Here is a 20,148-nt window from a genome sequence, read left to right on the forward strand (position 1 = left end):
TCTTTTTATTTTAATTAACATAATAAGCATCAGAGTTTGTACCTTTGAGTGTTGTCATTATTTGCTTTATTTTCATGTAAATATGTTTTATTGTCATTTGTATAGCGTGTGTCAAAGTAATCTTTGGTGCAGCATTGTCTTGGATGTTGTGTACTGAAATGACTGAGTGAGCAATGTTAATGAAAAGTTATAGTTTCATATGAGTTTAATTTACTATGTTATTTTATGAAAGTGGTCAGTCAGATAGTGCTGGATGTAATATTATCATTGAATGCTGTGTGTTATATAATCTGAAGGTATTGCACATGATGAGGTGATGTGCTGTACTATATTGGATGTGTATGTGATGGTCATCAAGTTATTGAACTTGAAGTTTGTAAAATATATGACATTTAATAGAGTGTAATGTGTTATTGCCTGTCACATCATGATTGGAATGCTTGTTAGAAATGCAAATAACATTATGTATTAATGATGAAATGGAAATGAGAGTAAATACAGCTGTACACATTGTAGTCACATATTAGGAGTGTTAGGTGCATCATTAATGGGTTATTTTGTTCAGCACACATCATACAGATGTTTCACATACCTAGCTCACAACATGTCTTGCAAGCCATAAGTCATGCATGACTTTCATTCACCAACATGAGCTAACTGATGTTTTGACAACACATGCCTGTTTTGTGTACATAGAAAATGATAAATTTCAGAAAAGGTCAACAAACCTGGATGCACCAAAATGAATGCATGTCCTGTTTTTGCTGTGTTGGTTTCATGATCAATGGTTTTGACTCACACTGAACTCTCATTGATAAAATAAGGGGGAGGCGGGGAGACACAAGGACTGAAAAAGTCTACATATTAAACAATGCCGGCAATTTCCCGCATCCAATCATTGTCACATGGAATCAATAAGCTCTTTCCCTGTGACAACATATTGCAATGCTGGTTTGTAGAATTGCATGTAATAGATTACTGTGTCAGGCTCAGAGATAGTATATACTAGAAACAGTATTAATTTCCATGTTTTTCGGCATTTATTCATGAGAGTCTGTGCACAAATTATGATTACATAAAAGTACCTGAACTTGCAGAAATGATTAAATTAATGTAGATACTTTATAAGCCTTGTACTCTTTGTAATATAAATGGTTTGGTTTTAAGTACAATTATTTCAGCTATATTGCATAGGGTGTGTTCACAAATGATCACAGTGAATTTGGATACAATTATTGTGAAATGTCTTTTGAAATTCTATCTGTGCAGCTTTGCCAAGAGATAGTAAGTGGGAAGGTTGGTAATGTTTTCTTGTTTATATTTGTGAACATAGCCCTTTATATATGTTATGTAGAAATCATAGAATACTGCTGTTTATTGTCATATATCATCTGTTGCTTTGCACTCTAGATGGAATCCATCAAATCAAACATGGGTAGGATATCATCCTTCAAAATATATATCATGTTATTGTCAAGATGAATTCATTGCAAAATCAATCATCCGCATATTTGTTGAATCAAAATTGACATTTTGCTTTGCAATCATTATCTGCTCAATATCAGCAGAAAACATAGTGGTCATTTGGACTCACTTAAATTCCTATTCCGTAATGTCACCCCTGGGTCTTGCACTTATTGTTGTCATTCATGTGTAGTCACTATTTGTTCTCTCTCTATTTCTCTTGCACTTCTTTTCTTCCTCTCCACCACCACAACCACCTGTGATTGGACACAACCACCACCTCCACTACCACCATCACCACCACAACCACAACACAACCTCTATAGCGATTGCGAAGACTGGAACAATGCTGCCTTGAAGGTACCACCAAGATCATCGGCAAGAGAGATACACCACCGTCATTGTCCAGAGAGAACTCGGACAACAGAGATCATTCGAAAAGACCCACCAAACAACCCTCCGAAGAAACCCTCAAGGTAACAAATATTTGGTTGCACGTCACAACAGATGTCATAATTAGTAACTTAATAATATCTGTTGAATTAAGAGCAACTTTATTTCATATTTGTGCAACTATGTGAAGGTAGACTTGCTAATATTTCACTGTAACATCTTCATGTCTCCTCAAAGTTGTACAAAGTAAGCATAAGTTTCCTATTGTCTCATATTTCATATATCTTAAGCCACATCACAGACACCCAGACTTTATTTTGTTTCCACAATATTTGGCTAATATTGATGTACTGTCATGTAGAAACATAATTTCACCCTTTCTTCTTCCCAATCTCCAAACAGGTGGTATTATCATTTCCATTACTATTATCATACCTAAATATCTGAGTGAGCAAAGTTGTCTAAAAGGTAAAAGTCAAAAGTCAAAGAACTCAACCCAGTATGATGATGTTATTTCTGATTACAGAGTAAGGAACATGATTTGCATAACTGGGTCAAAATCGTCACTTTGAAGTGGCCATTGCTGTCACAGGATGCCCCTCATTTTGGTAAACCATTGCTGATGGCATAGCACCAAATTAAACTTAATAATTTATAGTCCACTGGTAGATTAATCATCAGTTGAAAGATACAAGTGGCACTCAAAGTAATACCAGTTTCAGGTGATATTTTTGACACATGTTAAAATTAAGATGCAAGAGTTGTTCATATAAATAATAAACTTGTAAGGAATTAACTCGCTGAGTTGCAACAACTCTGTATTTTAACATTTTAAAGGAAAATAATAAGTTAGCATTTCATGAACGAATAAGTTAGCATAATTACATTATAATACATAAAATTAAGCAATAACTTTTGTAGTGCTTAATCTTTGAATTTGTTATCTTGGGAGCTTATGCCACACTGGGCAACTTCTTTAAACTGAGTTGTTACTTTACAGCAAGTTAACAGCTTTGCCCTTACACTTACTCAGTTAGGTTGAATATCATATGCTAAGGTTTGTAGATCAGTGACATTAAGTATAGGTTCAGGTAGCAGCAATTTGAGATTTACACACCGTCTTTGTGTTTTTAGTTTGACATTTAACAGTTTAGTAATATTTACTTTGACAGTAATTGGCATGCTTCCTGCATGACACAAAGCAATAAATTGTTATATTATAGCTTTGATACCGATAATATCAATATTTACATCTTTACCAATTTAAAGGCACTACAAATATCTGCAGTTATTAATTGCATAACCTTGAAATAACCCTATAAAGTACCTGGTTTCTGGTAAATTGATATCATTGTCAAAACAGTGATAACAATACCAAATGTGCTGCTGCAAAAATTTGTAACCATTAGAATGTTTATTTTAACTGAAATTTAAGCTTACTATAAAGCATGTTATCTTGAAATTTGAGATCATCTGAACAAATAGGCTTGTAATGAGGCTGATTTTTCTCTTATGTATGTAAGGTATTGTATACAATAATGAATGTGCAACACTGGAAAACAGCTTCACAATGAATGTGCGACACTGAACATGCTGAAGAAAGGAATGACTAATGGAATGGCAACAAACAATCTTGCATACACATAAAGTTCACTGCAGGCATGTTGCAATAAATAATTTGGAACAGTCTTGCTTCCATAAAACCCCCTCTGCCTCCTGCATGCTCATACTCTTACTATACCAATTTTGCACATAGTAAATTTAACCTATTCATAATGCATGATGCATTCTCTCCATACTTTTGTCACACATTTTTGTTTGCATTTTGACATTTTACTTGCACTTTCTTGTTTCTAACTTGCTGTATTGCTTTAGGCGTAGCATACAAATTACATGGTAGCAGAATTTATGATAGCTTTATATTATTAACTGTTTGTATAATCTGTGTATCAATTATTTATTTTTCTTACAAATACCTTTTCTCTCTTACAATGTACCATATAGGTTAAAGTAGGCATTTTAAGTATATCAATTATAAGATTTTACCAGTCCTATCCAGCTGGGCTCTTAAGTAGTTATAATGTCTGTCAAGATATTGCACCTCTTACATGTCCTGCATGTAACAATTAACAAAAAGCATCAGTTTGAATTGATTTGCTAAGCTTGAAACATAACATTTGCACTTAAATGATTTTAAGATTAAAATCTCAAATGTTAGCAAGAACAATACTAATCAAACATCCTTATTTTTATCAGTGCTATCCTCTACAGGTAATCACACAGAGGATAACAGCATATTGCATTAAATCTGCTGTCTTCAATTGAAAGCAGAACTTTTGTTGCATTTAAAGATATCATTAGTAGATAAGAGACCTTTGAATTTCAACCTTGCTATTAAAAGTGCTATCTTCAGTAGATAGCAGAACTTTGGTTTTCAAAATTGCCATCTTCAGTAGATAGCAGATTTTTGCATTAAAAGTGCTATCTACAGGAGATCTCCAGTTTCAATATTGCCGTAATCAGTAGATAACATAATGTTTGCATTAACAGTGCTGTCTTCACTATATAGCAGCATAACATATTTGCTTTCAAAATTGCTATCTTCATTATAGCTGTTTTCTTGAATTTTGAATAATTATTAAAAGTACTATATCTTCAGTGGATTGCAGACATTTTATTGAAAAACTTGCTATCTTCAGTAGATTGCAGGACTTTGGTTTTAAAAATGCTGTCTTTAGTAGTTATGCATTGCAACTGCTATCTTCAGTAGATAGCAGCTTTTTGTTATTTTAATACCAAATATAAAAATATCATTTAAAAATGATATCTTTATTAGATCAGATAGTAAAAAACTACAAGTGATATCTTAATTGAATAGCAGGACTTTAAACATGTATTTTTCAAATATCTAGCATTGCATAAATTAAAACAAAATGGCAGCTTTCTTTATTTGAATTTCATTATTTGATTCACATGTGCACCCTTACAAGGAAGCACATCCCCAAACAGATACACATTCAAAGGCAGGCAGTTTTTTTCTAGGGATCTCCCCCAAACTCATCAGTTAATAATATCGTGCCTGTTTTATGTCATTTTGTTGATAGAAAAACAAGAAATCAGTATAATCCATAGATGCAAACAACCATCTGTTGTTGTCTCACCCCCAGAGTGTTATTGCAAGTATGCAACCACTTAAGACTGACCAGCTTGGGGTTCCATAACACATTTCTATCCAATAGAAAATTGTAGAGCTAGCAGCACAATCAATATAGTATTAGTATTTCACATCAATTCTATGTCTGCCAATGCAGACATAATGCTGTGCAATGATAGTCAGATATCAAGCAACTTTAAAATATTTCATGGCTGCTGTGAGCATCTTGCTCAGATTGCTGTTGCTTGTTTACTCCTAAATCTTTTATTCAATAGAATATTAATTATCACTGACCCCAACTTATTCCAATAGTGTTGTTCATGCTGCCTTTCTTCTTTGTTCAATCCATTTACAGAATAAATGATAGGAATTTTTGTTTTTACTATCCTCTACCGTGTGATAGACGACAGGCAGGTCCAATATGAGTAGTGGATGCCGGCACATTCTGAAATGAACGAAACTTGTTTAATGTTTTAATTGCGTGTACTGCGATCTCATAAATGTATTATCATAGAACGCGCTACATACTCACGCTTCGACAAGCGTCTTCCGCAACAACACGGTTGCTGCCATCTACCGTGTCATAGACGGCATGCAGAAATCAATGAAATTCGGGGCTAACAAGCTAAGCCACAACCACTGACTAAGAAATTGCTTTTCCTTTATCTAATTTCTTCTTCCTTCTTTCTGCCTTGTCAATCTTGATTTTCTCGTTTCTTTTCCCCCATCCCTTTCTTCTTAATTTTCACTGTCACCACTTTCTTTACCTTCTTTCTCCTCCTCTTTCTTCCCTTATGTTTATATTCCACAGCTCATATTTCCTGTTCATCATCATATTCTTCCTTTTCACTTAATTTCTCTTCTCATTTTCTTTCTAATCTGCATCCATAATTATTTTATCAAATTATAATTCGCACTTTTCATTTGATCATATATTTTCATAAACTTGTTCACTATTCGACAAAGTGCAGTTTCAACCATTTTTCTGGTTATAATGCACTACCCAAGTCAGTGATGTTTGCTGATGGAGGCTGACTGACAATCAACCCACCTGTTATTATGGCATACTGCATTTATTATTTTTAGGTCAGTAATCAGTGAGGCTCCACCATTTCTAATGTGAAAAAAAAAACGACTTAATAAATTGCCTCTTTCCATTGCTAGCCAGGGTGAGGAAGAACATTACGATTGACTTAGCTTATATTTTGTCGTTTTATATGACCTTGACAATATGAGAACTGTCTGCAAGGAAAAATGATAAAAAACTTATGGATGATAAATCTGTCCTGATATTGATTTTGTGAAGTCATCGATTATCCATGTTTACAAAGTCATAACTAATATGTGCTCCTTTCTGTAGCAGCAATTTAGAGCATTAGATCTTTATTATTAGGTGGGAGTGTAAGTTTTATATTCCTGTCAAAAGTCCTAGATATATTGATATATGTATATTCAAATAGGAGCTATGTCTTGGCTCACAGTAGAGCACCAGCATGTTATGAATTAGCCTGATTGCATGTGATATTTGAAACATTTGATCGCTATTTCTAGAAAGCATGTAGTAGTATCTTTAAACAAATCAATTATCTGTCTGTTATATACGGCCGTTTTATTCTGGCAATAAATAAGAGGAGGCAGACTTAATATTATATGGTTCAAAGACTAATAGATGTCGAAATAACATTGCATTGAATATATATTAGGAATTTTTTTGTTGGTTTATGTGCGACACACATTGTTTGTCCATCAATTGAATATTTGGTATTTGCTCCATTTGTATCTGTTTATTGTTGGCAGGAGTGGTCGTTGCCATGCCAACATAAAAACAAACCTGTCGTATTATCCTGTCAAGGCCAAGACATGGATGTTAACATATATTATGATGAAGCACCTTATGGCAAAAATCCAATCCTAATGAGATTAAGTTGCTCTAAATTATTTTGTATGTAGGTTGATCATGTTGATCATTTGTATAAGAGCTGAAGTCGAGGTGTATGTGGTTTTCCCAAACTCAATTAGAGGTACCTTATGAATGTATGCCAAAAATGTCTTGCTCCATTTGACTTATCTCTTGCCCTCCCCTTTTGACCTACCAATAATTGCTTTCTCATCTCCTTTTGCCATGCCAAATTGCTTGCCCCCTCTTTTTGCCATAATAATAATAATGAATAATCATACTAATCATTGCACAACCCCTAAACAAACAAACCCTCTACTTTTAATGTAAGCCTTTTCTTTATACATCATGATGACAAGAGTTTTCTGTATGCACATCATTATGACATGTGTTTATTTCTTGTTTTTCTGTTCACAGTCCATTGGTTTTCTAAAAGCCTTTGACCTCAGCAACAGTGATAAGGACAAAGTCAGAGATGCTGGGTAAGTTTTAAACTGTATATCATTTATCGGTTTGTCTGATTTATTTTTGTTTATTTGTTTGTTTATTTGTATTTTTTCTATTGTTTGTAAATTGCGTATTATGTGTCTTAAGGGTAGACGAGGTATTGTTGGTCGAAGCAACCTAAAAATCGATTTTCATTATCTAGATCAATAAATTATTGAAAAATAACACCTTGATGTTTTGCAAAAGTTCATTCTGCAAATCTTATACTTTGCAAACTTGCTTAATTTATTGTTGTTAATGAGTTATGTACGTTTTAAAAAAGTGTTGTTGTTTCAGCCCTCTTTACAACATAACTCAAGAACCGCAGCACGTATAAAAGTATATCTGTGATATTTTGATTCTTCTACACACTCGCTATGAATTGAGCAATACAGTTTTTGCCAAAGCTCACTACCATTCGTAAGATGCTGTGAACTACCAAATCGCAATAGTTTAAAATAATTAATAACCTTAAGTGGGCATTGTTTGTGACTAATCACCCAACATTGCCCTTTTGCACTCTCATCCTCCTGCTACATCTTACATATATCACAATGGGTTCCCAGATGTATTATGGAGTCATGTACTTGGTTTCATTGTGATACTTTTATTAAAATGATAAGCAATGTTATCTTGATGTTTAAATATTGGCATTTTTATACAACCTTCCTAGCTCCTGGTTTGCATTCCTTTCAAAAAGCATTAGTAGGGTCACAGCCAAAAAAATGGACGTTTTTCTTTTCTCAGGAGGAATTTTATTAAGGTGTATGCACTTCTGCATCTACAACAAACAAAAGAGAAAGCAAAGATGTGATGCCATTAGAGTGTTCCCAGAGGAACGCATTCTTGCCAATGCTTTCAGCAGAATTTCAAGGCTTGTTTATTTCAATCGCAATTTTATTTATATTAAAAACTCATTTAAGTGAGAATAGCTTTTGAGAGAGAATTTATTAATGTACTTGGGCAAGGCTTTCAGAGATATTCTACATTGTTATGTCTATTGCTTGATCTATCCATAAGTATTTATTTTTATCTCTTAGAAATACTTTTCATTTTTAAGTACTGGTGTAATAGTGCTGTGACAGATCATTATTGTACATACATTTATGCATAAAAATTAAACACTATGGTATTCAGCAGCATGATCAGTGTTTTTTGGTGTGTTCTTTTCCTTGTTGGTTTTTTAGGTCGTCTGAAGGGAAAAAAACCTTAAGGCATCATGAGTTGTGTGTCAGTGTGTGCATCCGTGTGTCCATCAACAATGTTAGATAAAAGTTGGTCTCATATGAACAGTTCAAATCCTATTGCAACCATTATTAGCTATACTATAGGAACTTTCATGTAATAGTGGTGTTCAAGGTCACCCACTAAGGTCATTTGAGGTTAACTTTTAAAATAGGCCGAGAATGAAAAAACAATTGTCTCGTATCTTCGGACAACCTATGTGGAACCGCTGTCTCTATTTTGTTGTAGGTTTTGCGGAGGTTTTGATGTTGTGTTTGTTAGTTTGTTCCTGTGAAGGTAAAAGTAAGAACTCCTTATAAAATAGACAAAACTTGTTTTTATCTTGCATAGGAGATTCAAACAAACCAATATTTGAGGCATTTGTTATGTATTTCTTTCAACATCATATCAAATTTGACAGAAAACCTCATTTAGGCTGCTCCCAGTTCTTGAAGGCTGTCACAATCTTTTTGACCATATTACAGCCCTGGATTTAGCAAAAGAATAGTTTGATTTACTTGTGATGTCTGGTTTGTGTGTTAAGGAAGAGGAATTAAAAGTCAAGAGGATTAAATTACCTTTGTCTTTATTTAACCTTCTTTCTATCTTCTTGACTTGACCTCGCAGATAGCGCAAGCTGATCTTTTCACACCGAATCCCTTCATCTTGAAGAATAATTTCCAGTAATATTATACAGAAGAACTAAAGCCCCAAATAAACATTTATTTCCATTTGAACTCATATTAAGTGTAGCATATTTTGCACCATGACCAAGTTTTGGAATGGTTTTATGTTGTATATTTTTAGAAACATGCAGTTAAAAGGAAAAAGCCATTTTATGCCAATTCAGTTCATAGCCTTAGACTGACCAAGTTTTGAAATGGTTTTATGTTGTTTATTTTTAGAAACATGCATTTAAAAGGAAAAGGTCATTTTATGCCAATTCAGTTCATAACCTTAGAATGACCAAGTTTTGAAATGGTTTTATGTTGTATATTTTTAGAAATATTCATTTAAAAGGAAAAAGTCATTTTATGCCAATTCAGTTCATAACCTTAGAATGAACTTTGTTAATTTGAAACAGTATAGAATTTACAGCCAGTCTTCTCTACTCGCCTGTGATGGATTGAAAGTGAATGTTGTTGATGAGTATTGCTTTACACTGACTTTATATGAAGTGGCAGCATGGTTGACATTTTGCAAGAGATTCTGCTTTTTACTTCTTTTTTGAAGTAGAAAAAAGGTTACTGAGCCATGTTTTGGCACATAGCCATGGGATATCTTAGAATGTTTGAAAAAAATAATTTAGTAAAATATATGAGTAAGAGAAGATGGAAATCTCTGCGGAAGGAACGTGGTGAGTAGTTAGGATTGTGTGGAACTAGAATAATCTCGGGCTATCGGCAACAGAATGTAAACGTTCTTTAAAAAAGAGATGCACCATTCACTTTATAGCCTCTAGAGGGTACGCTAAAAATCCCAGACTAATATATTTGGATTTGTGTACTATAATGCTTTTTATGTGGCTCTTACATTTAGTGATAGTAATAAACATGGCACCATTTTGATATTAGCTGCAATAAATACCTTCCTTATGTAAAAGTAGAGGAAATACACCAGGGAATATATGGGATAATGCAATCATGGTTAGTTTAGTGTGATATAGACTAAGCCGTAATATGTTGATCATTCTGCCTTGTTGCTACTGAATTAGCCCTCTGGGTACTTCAGTCAGTTAAAAACATTGTGTATGAAGACAAAGAATCCTAAACTGAAAGGTTTAGAATGTAATTGTATTTAGACATGTACAGGTGCATTGTAAAGGCGGTGATTAGAAAATTGTCACTCAAAAAATTCTGTATGTGGCTTATCAGGGGAAGGGGTGCTAATTAGGTCATTATCACTGATTCATAACCTCATGAATATGCATTATGTGTGTGATCCAATCATATTTTATTATCAGTAAAAACACGAACGCAAATCAGGGTCACTAATATCTCACAATTGACCGCAAAATGCATAATTGTTCAAAAGTAAATTATTAGTAACCTCTGTATGCACCGTATTGTGCATTGAACAAACTGCGCACGCTGGTTGCCGTATTTGGATTGCACAATTCCATATTTGCACAGATTGTGATATTGGTCGTCCTGTTTTAACCTGTTGGATTTTTGGAAAGGGAAGATGTAAAAATTGTTTATTTTTACAAACTTTTGAGGAAAATTTTGTATTATTTTTTAATTTGAAGAGATCAAAGTGATGGTTATGAATGAAGTTAATAACTTTGCATCGGTAATATGTCGAGGCATTGTGAAAAATCTAAACATTTTGCTGTGGACCTCTGAATATCCCTCGGGGCGTAATAACCTATGCACAGTTATTAACCTCCGAGTATCAGTATTCTCTTTATTACCATTATCAGAGGCAGTGTCATGCTATCTACTGAAGATATGACGAAGAAACCATCCATAGTTATTCTTTAAGCCTTTTACTACTTGACACTTTAAAGCATCTCTAGATATTTATCTTTAATGTTTCAGTCATGGTTAAGTTAGGGCTGACAACCTTTGCCGAAAGGCTATCAATACTATTCATCACCTACTAACTTCTTCATCACTTGAATTACCAGCCTAGTCATGCTAGATGTTTGTCTTGATACTGTTTAAAAGGACAGCTCTATTTCACCAAAAACAAAAATGTGGAATCCTATGGTGTCTTCTATCCAAATACCAACAAGTATTAGGTTTTTGATGCAATTGAGGCCCGGTGTGACTTTCTAGTGAGTTTTCTTTCACTTGTCTTTCCTATAGCATTGTAAAAGTTGAGAGGCTGTTGACTTTATGTAAGATCAATATATAAGTTGGATTTCCTTCTTTAAGGAGATGGAAGTAAATGATTTTCTCTCGCTCCGTATGCTTGCCTCAAGTGAAATTCTTCATTCAGTCAAGGTGAGAAATGTATCAATTCACTGTTGGCTTGCCATGTATATTGGATTGCATTGTTTTTAGTAAGAGTACAGTTTACCAATGTTATTATCTAGATTTCTTGAGCTAATTTTGGTTTCACAGATTGTAGCTTGTTATAATTTCTCATGAAAACTTGAGAAAAATTTAATTATTTTTAATGCAATCATTTTAAAACAGCTTAAGGTTTGTCAAGATGTTATTTTGTGCATATTTGATGAGTAGTAACCATGCTTGATTACTTAAACGATCGTTTCTTCACAAATCTACTGTCATCTGCTCACTATATGTCATTTTACAAAGATTATACTTTTGTATGAATAAGTTTTGAATTTATATTGGGAATTAGCTTTGCCATACCCAGGCAAGCAAAATTGACTTTCTGTCTAAGTATTACATGACCAGAAGTCTCAAAAGGGACAGGATTTCAATTTCATGAATTTTCCCAAATAGTAAATAACAGCTACTTGACAATGACAACAGTAAATGTGGGAATTGCATTAATTCCACTAATCATGCTACAAGAAGATTTGAATGAGGGATTTTGTCGGCTGTCAAATCAAACCAAATTTGCACCATATACCGGAATACATTATATCTTTGCATTTGATTACCTGTAAAAGCTTCTTTGTTCACATTGATGTTTGAGGGATCTACTTTATGTAGCTTTATTGTGTTTGCGTTTTGTCCAGTTCTATATTTATGCAGAATTTGTATGCAATAGTACCACTTGTAATATGGATCTAGGGTAGGAATTTTGTAGAACTAACAAATATGTAACAGAGCTTAGTTATACAACTACAACTCCCTTAAAACTGGGACACAATTATGGTACAATAGCTGGATAAAAACACACAGGGTAGCCCTGTGAAAAACATTCACTTTTCAGGGCAAATCAGGGTAGAAGTAGCCAAGAAGGTCCAAATTAGCAAAGACTTGGTTGATTTCCAATCTGCAATTGATTCCATCCATTCTTGGTTCTCCCTTAATCACCTTTCTGTCAATGCCTCCAAAACAAAGTCATGGTCATTTCTACTGAGAAGGACCATTTTCTGGATCTCAATTTCACTCTAAAAGTCTGCCCATTGAATGTGTGTCTTCAGCAAATTTCTTGGTGTGTGGCTGTCTGACAAGCTTAGGGCATGTATTTCAATTGCTTAGTACAAGAGTGCCATCATTGTTTTTGACAATATTGTAGTTCCATAATGGATTACACAAATTCGTGAAAATAACAAACATCTACAATCATAACAAATGAAAATAAACAATATGCAGTGAACATACAATACATGTTTTAGATATCTACACAGATGTTATGATGACGCAAGGCAGTGATATCTTCAAAGACAATGCTGGGATCCATATCTTAGTCTTACAACTGGTTGTACCTAGCACTAGTTATTGCAGTCATGTTTTGAGAATGGATAGAGCCTGCCAGTGCTCTATTTCATTGTCAATATTGAGTTTGAGCTAAACACAATATTGTAAAACTGAATTGCCCGGTATTGATTTACAGCCCATTTTTGTGTGTAAATTTAACATAATGTGATTATAGACTTCATCCTTAACATGGTCTGAGTAAACAGGAAAGACATGCTGATGGATGTGTAGCTAGTAAGGACATTCAAGATGGTCATGTTGAAAGGAAACTTGTATGTAAATTGAGTCGTCTCTAAGTACCTTGGAATAATATCCATACATCCTTTTAAATAGTGATTTTAGTTTTACAGTGTGTTAGCTGTTATGTGTGCAACACCTATGTTTCAAAAGGACATTTTATAGTTGAAAAGACCATACCGGATGCATACCAGTGACATACAATACATAAATTTGTATACCCCCCCTTTCAAAAACTAATGCATTGCATAATTATGTACTTACCCAATTTGAATTCGCTGTCGTAGTGCACGTTAGAATATGACCGTTGCTAGGTCAACTGGATCACGCTTTCTTTGTTACGAACCACTGATCGAAATAATCACAACACAAAGCCTATGGCATATCAAAATTCGGAACAGGTGTATGGGCCCAGGCTTGGAGCAGTAACCAGTGGTTACTAACGTTCACTACGACAGCGAATTATCATTTTGTGCAAATTCTATTATAAACTTGAATGGAGTTCTTTTTTATGGACCTTTTTATTTTATATGTAAAGTCTATGGAGATGAAGATTAGAGAAAGTGCTATAGCCCCATTTTAGGACATTTTAAATGCTCATAGAAAAGAACCCCCAACTGAAATTTGCATCGAATGCTAGTTCAAATATAATTAAATGCCCTATACCTTAGTGGTTATGAAACGAAGGTGCATGTGTGTCACTAGAGTGCCCAAGACGTCAAACTAAAGGAGTGTGTGGGATGAGGGCTCATTAGCTAATTACCTGTGCAAGTAGGGCTATAAATACACGTCTTTGCCGTAGTAAGCCTCAAAGCCACATCCCAGGGGACACTACTACACATACCCATGCAATTCTTGAAGCTGTAAAATGCTGCAGAGCAATAAATGGACGCAGTTGTTGTTTTGTCAAAGAAGTTAATGAAGAAAAATATAGAGATAGCTAAAATTGTGAGTGAATAATTTACTTTACCCCACCAAGCTCTAATACTTGAGAGGGTTATTGTTTGGTACTTCATCAGATTGAACTTTAAGATATTACACCTGCATAGACATGCATCTATAATAGATGTACATTATTTCATCTAGAAAGTTACATGGTATACTCTAGATATAATTTACTATCAGGCTCTTTATGCTCCAGCAGACAACACACAGTGTGAAATATAATCTACCCAAATAAGATCCCGGAGGAAGTTAAGAAATAATTACAGTGCTAGAAATGAATACAAATAAGCACTACCAAAGGTCAACAACAAATATTAAGTGTTGCAAGAAGCTAGATTTTCAGTCCAAGGAGGATTTCAGAATCCTTGCCAAGTATGTCCTTCTGTGCTCTGATAAATAGATTATCAAGTGCATCAAAAACTAATGGTGTGTGCAAATACCTTTTCACTCATGATTTGCTAAATGCTTTGTGTTTGTTGCATGTTGAAAATGCTATGTGTGTAACCAAGAATGTGATTTGTGCAAATAATCTGTGTTTCAAGATGAAGTATTCAATTGATATTTCTTAATAAATCATTTAAGACAAGTATAGGGGGAAACTTGTGTGAAATTCAATTCCAATTTACTTAATGCAAAACGTGATATGTCCCTGAAAGGATTTTATTGCACAAGTATATGCATATGAAGACATCGCAAAAGGTAACTCAGCTGTTACAAATATTCCTAAACTTTAATCATATGTGGTATTTGAAACCTCAGGAAAATGACATTGTAATTACAGCAATTTTTACGTCTCAGTATTTGCTATAATTGACCAAATATTATGGTCTTGGTGTAAGTTTGAAAATGACAGGTGCCTATTTTCAATGTTGCAGCAAATTTGAGTGAATTGAATTCAGCGTGCAGAAAATGGTGGGTATTACGTGCCGCAATGATTGTGACAGTTTTAAAACCTTGCTTACTGTAAATGCAACTTTTAAATTAAGGGTTTTTTCTGTAAAAAAATTGCTGTGTTGTTGGTATTGAACAAAATTGGGCGAATGGATAACAAAATTTTGCAAAAATAAACCATCTTTCTGTCCGTGTTAAAATATTGTGAATATATTTGTAGTTTTGAAGGCGTATTTATAACAGCTGAATTACTTTTTGTGAGTTCTTTATATATTATTATATTTGGTGCAATTGTCAGATATACTTCTGCTATGTTACTGGCATTCCATGTCATCTGAATGCTTAATGTTCATCTTTTTTTGATACATGACAGTAACTTACATTTGTGATACTTATTCACCAGTCTGATATAAACTTGCTATCATCAGTAGATAGCACATGTGATACTGACTCACCAGTCTGATATAATCTTGCTATCATCAGTAGATAACACATGTGATACTGATTCACCAGTCTGATATAAACTTGCTATCATCAGTAGATAGCACATGTGATACTGACTCACCAGTCTGATATAATCTTGCTATCATCAGTAGATAACACATGCAACACTGACTCACCAGTCTGATATAATCTTGGTATCATCAGTAGATAGCACATGTGATACTGACTCACCAGTCTGATATAATCTTGCTATCATCAGTAGATATCACACATGATATTGATGTGCCAGTCTGATATAATCTTGATATAATCAGTAGATAACACATGTGACACTGATTTGCCAGTATGATATAATCTTGCTATAATCAGCAGATAGCACATGTGATACTGATTCACCAGTCTGATATAATCTTGCTATCATCAGTAGATATCACACATGGTATTGATGTGCCAGTCTGATATAATCTTGATATAATCAGTAGATAACACATGTGACACTGATTTGCCAGTATGATATAATCTTGCTATAATCAGCAGATAGCACATGTGATACTGATTCACCAGTCTGATATAATTTTGCTATCATCAGTAGATAGCACAAGTAATACTGACTTGACAGTCTGATATAATCTTGCTATCATCAGTAGATATCACACATGATACTGACTTGACAGTCTGATATAATCTTGATATAATCAGTAGAAAGCACATGTGATACTGATTCACCAGTCTGATATAATCTTGCTATCATCAGTAGATAGCACAAGTAATACTGACTTGACAGTCTGATATAATCTTGCTATCATCAGTAGATAGCACATGTGATACTGATTCACCAGTCTGATATAATCTTGCTATCATCAGTAGATAGCACAAGTAATACTGATTCACCAGTCTGATATAAGCTTGCTATCATCAGTAGATAGCACATATGATACTTACTCACCAGTCTGATATAATCTTGCTATCATCAGTAGATAGCACAAGTAATACTGACTTGCCAGTCTGATATAAGCTTGCTATCATCACTAGATAGCACAAGTAATACTGACTTGCCAGTCTGATATAATCTTGCTATCATCAGTAGATAGCATTTGTGATACTTACTCACCAGTCTGATATAATCTTGCTATCATCAGTAGATAGTATTTGTGATACTTACTCACCAGTCTGATATAATCTTACTATCGTCAGTAGATAGCTCAAGTACGGTAATACTGACTTCCCAGTCTGATATAATCTTGGTATCATCAGTAGATAGCATTTGTGATACTTACTCACCAGTCTAATATAATGTTGCTATCATCAGTAGATAACATATGTGACACCAACACACACATACCAGCAATAGATAGCATCTTATGTGACACAGACTAATGAGTGCTTTCATCAAATTACAAATTTGGGATTTTAATAGAAAGACAAGTTTAAATTTTATAATTATACAGCTCTGCATGTTTTCTTGAATATTTACTTCCTTTGCAGTACTGCTGTGATATATATAACCTAGAACCACCCACATTAATTACTCTTTCTCATCTAACATGATGAAATATTTACGGTAGAAATGAAAACAATAAAGTGGATCATGGCCAGCCAACCAGACAAGATTGGAGCTATAAATCTCATCATTTAGATAGACATAAAGAAATATGGCATCATCATTATATTGATGATCTGAGAGATTAGAGATGGCAATGATGCATTACCCTACATTATTTACCATCCTGTGTGATTGCATGCATAGTTTGAAAGACTTGCTGTGATGTACAATGGATTAATATTAAAATCATGTATATCAAACATTTAAAAGATATGTATGATAAATTTTGAGATATTGTTTTATAGTGATTTCTTTTTTCATTTTGGCAGCGTACAAAAAATACACTATATGTAATTATAAGATATGGAACTCATTTTGAATTTAGAAGTCTGTGAAGTAAGTTAATGAAATTTGCACTAAGGAACATTTCGGTGTATTGTGTAAATTATAACAAATATCATGCGCTTTAAATTAATTGTTCAATAGGTTCAGTCATTTAATCTGTGATTAGGGATAAGATCAGAATTTGACAAGAATTGTTATTTCCTTTGGTCAAAAATACAGTTGCACCGTTGCATTAATTTATGACTTACATGTATTTCTGTTACTCTTTTGTTAATTTTCAGGTTTGAAATCTTGCACCGGTCTGTAAATAGTGATATGGCCAAGTATGTAGCAGCTACAGGAGAGGTAAGAATAGTGTTATGTAAAGAAAGTAATGGGATACTTAGTACACAGAGGTGAGGGGTGAAATATAATACAAGAAAAATAACAGTTTTGTCATAATGGTCGATACACTTGCCACTCACCACTAAAGGCTGGCTTAGATTGATCACAAATGAGAAGATGCCTGCCAATCTATATCCACCATTGCAAGTTTATACCTTTGGGTTTTTTCTTTTTTGCATCCAAGATTGAACTTCATACTCCATTTTTGTCTTTTTTGTTTTTAAGCATTCCACAACAGAGGATAGATACATTACCTGTTTGAACATATATTCAATACAATTATAACAAATCGCTCATAAGTAAAGAAATTTGACAGTTATATTTTGAATTTTGAATGCCCATTAGCAGTAACAAGTCTATTTTTAAGTATCATATGTCAAAATCAGTGTATCTATGATTTTGTTTATGACAACTACCAAGATCAATATCAGGAAAAATGCTGTCTTTGTGTTGATATGTTCAAAATGATATGCACTACCTGATGGTAATCATTGCACTCTGTTAATGTATTGGAATGAAATAAATACCTTGCTTGAGAAGCACTGTATGATATCCTCATGTGTCTCACTTCATTAACGTTACTGAGTTGTAGCTTGACTAGGTGACGTATATTAAGTTACTGCTACTGCATACAGGTAAAAAAATGTCAAGCCAATTTGAATGGGACAAAAAAGTGTGAGATATTTATATAGCTACTCCTGACATTCAGAGTAAATCTCAATTACAAGTAATTTCCCAGGATCAGCAGCAGGAGACATATCCTAGATGTGATAGGAATGTGTTATAAATAGAGAACAATTTAAATGAAAGATTTAGCACGGTTAGCTACTTGTTTTGAACTTGATTAGTAATAATTGGTATACCAGATGTGGATAATTATTTTATCTAGGGTTATGTAAAAGCTGGATGTGATGATCCTTGACACTCCCATCCTTGAGATACTGGCATCAGTGTGAGCTTTAAGGTTAATTTTGAACCTTTCACACTCAATCTGAACTGCATTTCACAGTCAATTCACTTCCAGAATTATTGTGCCGTGTTGATTTGAGAGATTTGCTGGCTTATGTATTTCATGGTTTAATGTTTAATGTTTCATGTAACTCTGATGGCAGTCATTAGAATGAGCCAAAGAGACATTATTAGTCAGTGGGAGTGGTCTAGTTCGTAGACACATAATCTGATTGGACAATCACATGATTTTGGGTGTCGTCTTTCAGGCTGTAGACGACCCAACATTATCATGAGTGTTGATAATGCGTAACTTGTAGGGTGCACGTATGTATCGCATTTTATGCGTATACTCGCACACACTAGCAGTACGCGCAACAGAAGATGTGAAGTTGTAAACAAGTATCGTATTGTATACCGGCTGCTCATATCCAAATGTATGTTTGTAAATATAATGCAAAATTAAGGAATAAATTTTAAAAAAATACAAAATAGTTTCTTCATTCTGTTTCACTCTTTGCTACAGATAATCTTTGTGATTATTTTGTATCGATAGAGAAATGAAAAACAAAAAGCTTAACCACACACATATCATGTTGTTTTTAATACCTCACAGACTATCAATATCTCAGAATTTGATGCCCAAACAAGATTTAAACCTGTGTATGACATTGACAAAGAATTCAAGATCCGTCCGTTATGTGCCAGCCTATATACAACAGTGAACATAAGATTATTGGTGTGGCTCAGATGCTTAATAAGTTCTGCAATAAAACATCAGTTGGGGAAGATTTCACAGAACAGGATGAAAAACTCTTTGAGGTAAGTAAATATTTAAATTGATTGATCAATTGATTGCTCAATTGATTAGTCAATTGATTGATCAATTGATTGATTTGATTGATTGATATATTGATTGGTTTATAGATTGATTGATCATAATTTTAAATTCTGCCATACTACCATTTAAACTAAGATATGATCCCTGAATTAAATATGCACCTGTCATTGCAGAATGCAAATCTTTAAGATAAAATGCTTCAAATTCCTACCAATAACTGTGCATCATTGGTACAGGAATTTAAGAAATGTATATAGAAAGATTATGTGAGACTTGTTATCGATGTAGTCTCATGTTTTTTTTCTGTGAAGTAATGGAAAGATTGCCGTGTGAGCAGATGCCAAGCAGACTATCCATTAGCAAATCCATTCATCCCACTTAGTTCAAGGCTATCAATTATTTGTGCAAGAAAAAGTGCATCAGCCAAACAGCCAAATTTTTGTTTTCAACATCTATCCTTATGCCCAATTTTTGTGACAAATCTTAGCCCCTGGATAGTGTATTTGCAATGCAGGTGCTGTGTCTACTGTTTCACACCTTCTTTGATCAGCTGGTCTCATTGCTCTCCCCAAACTCAGGCGATGTTTATCCGCAAAAAGTTTGCCCAAC

The 20,148-nt window shown here is 33.9% G+C and overlaps 1 protein-coding gene across 3 annotated transcripts in view; it reads left to right on the forward strand.

Moving 5' to 3' along the window:
* The window catches only part of LOC140149117 (cGMP-specific 3',5'-cyclic phosphodiesterase-like), a 132,690-nt gene that overhangs the window by 97,377 nt on the left and 15,165 nt on the right, over positions 1-20,148 (forward strand). Inside the window, exons 5-8 of one of the 3 annotated variants that reach the window (XM_072171290.1) lie at positions 1,270-1,296; positions 7,326-7,390; positions 17,648-17,711; positions 19,315-19,520. In XM_072171290.1, coding sequence (XP_072027391.1) covers positions 1,270-1,296; positions 7,326-7,390; positions 17,648-17,711; positions 19,315-19,520 — 362 coding nt within the window. Of the gene's footprint in view, positions 1-1,269; positions 1,297-1,790; positions 1,941-7,325; positions 7,391-17,647; positions 17,712-19,314; positions 19,521-20,148 lie in introns of all 3 variants that reach the window. The other 2 variants (XM_072171288.1, XM_072171291.1) reach the window with 2 other exon arrangements.

This window comes from Amphiura filiformis, chromosome 3 (genome assembly GCF_039555335.1).
Source record: "Amphiura filiformis chromosome 3, Afil_fr2py, whole genome shotgun sequence".
NCBI lineage: Eukaryota > Metazoa > Echinodermata > Ophiuroidea > Amphilepidida > Amphiuridae > Amphiura > Amphiura filiformis.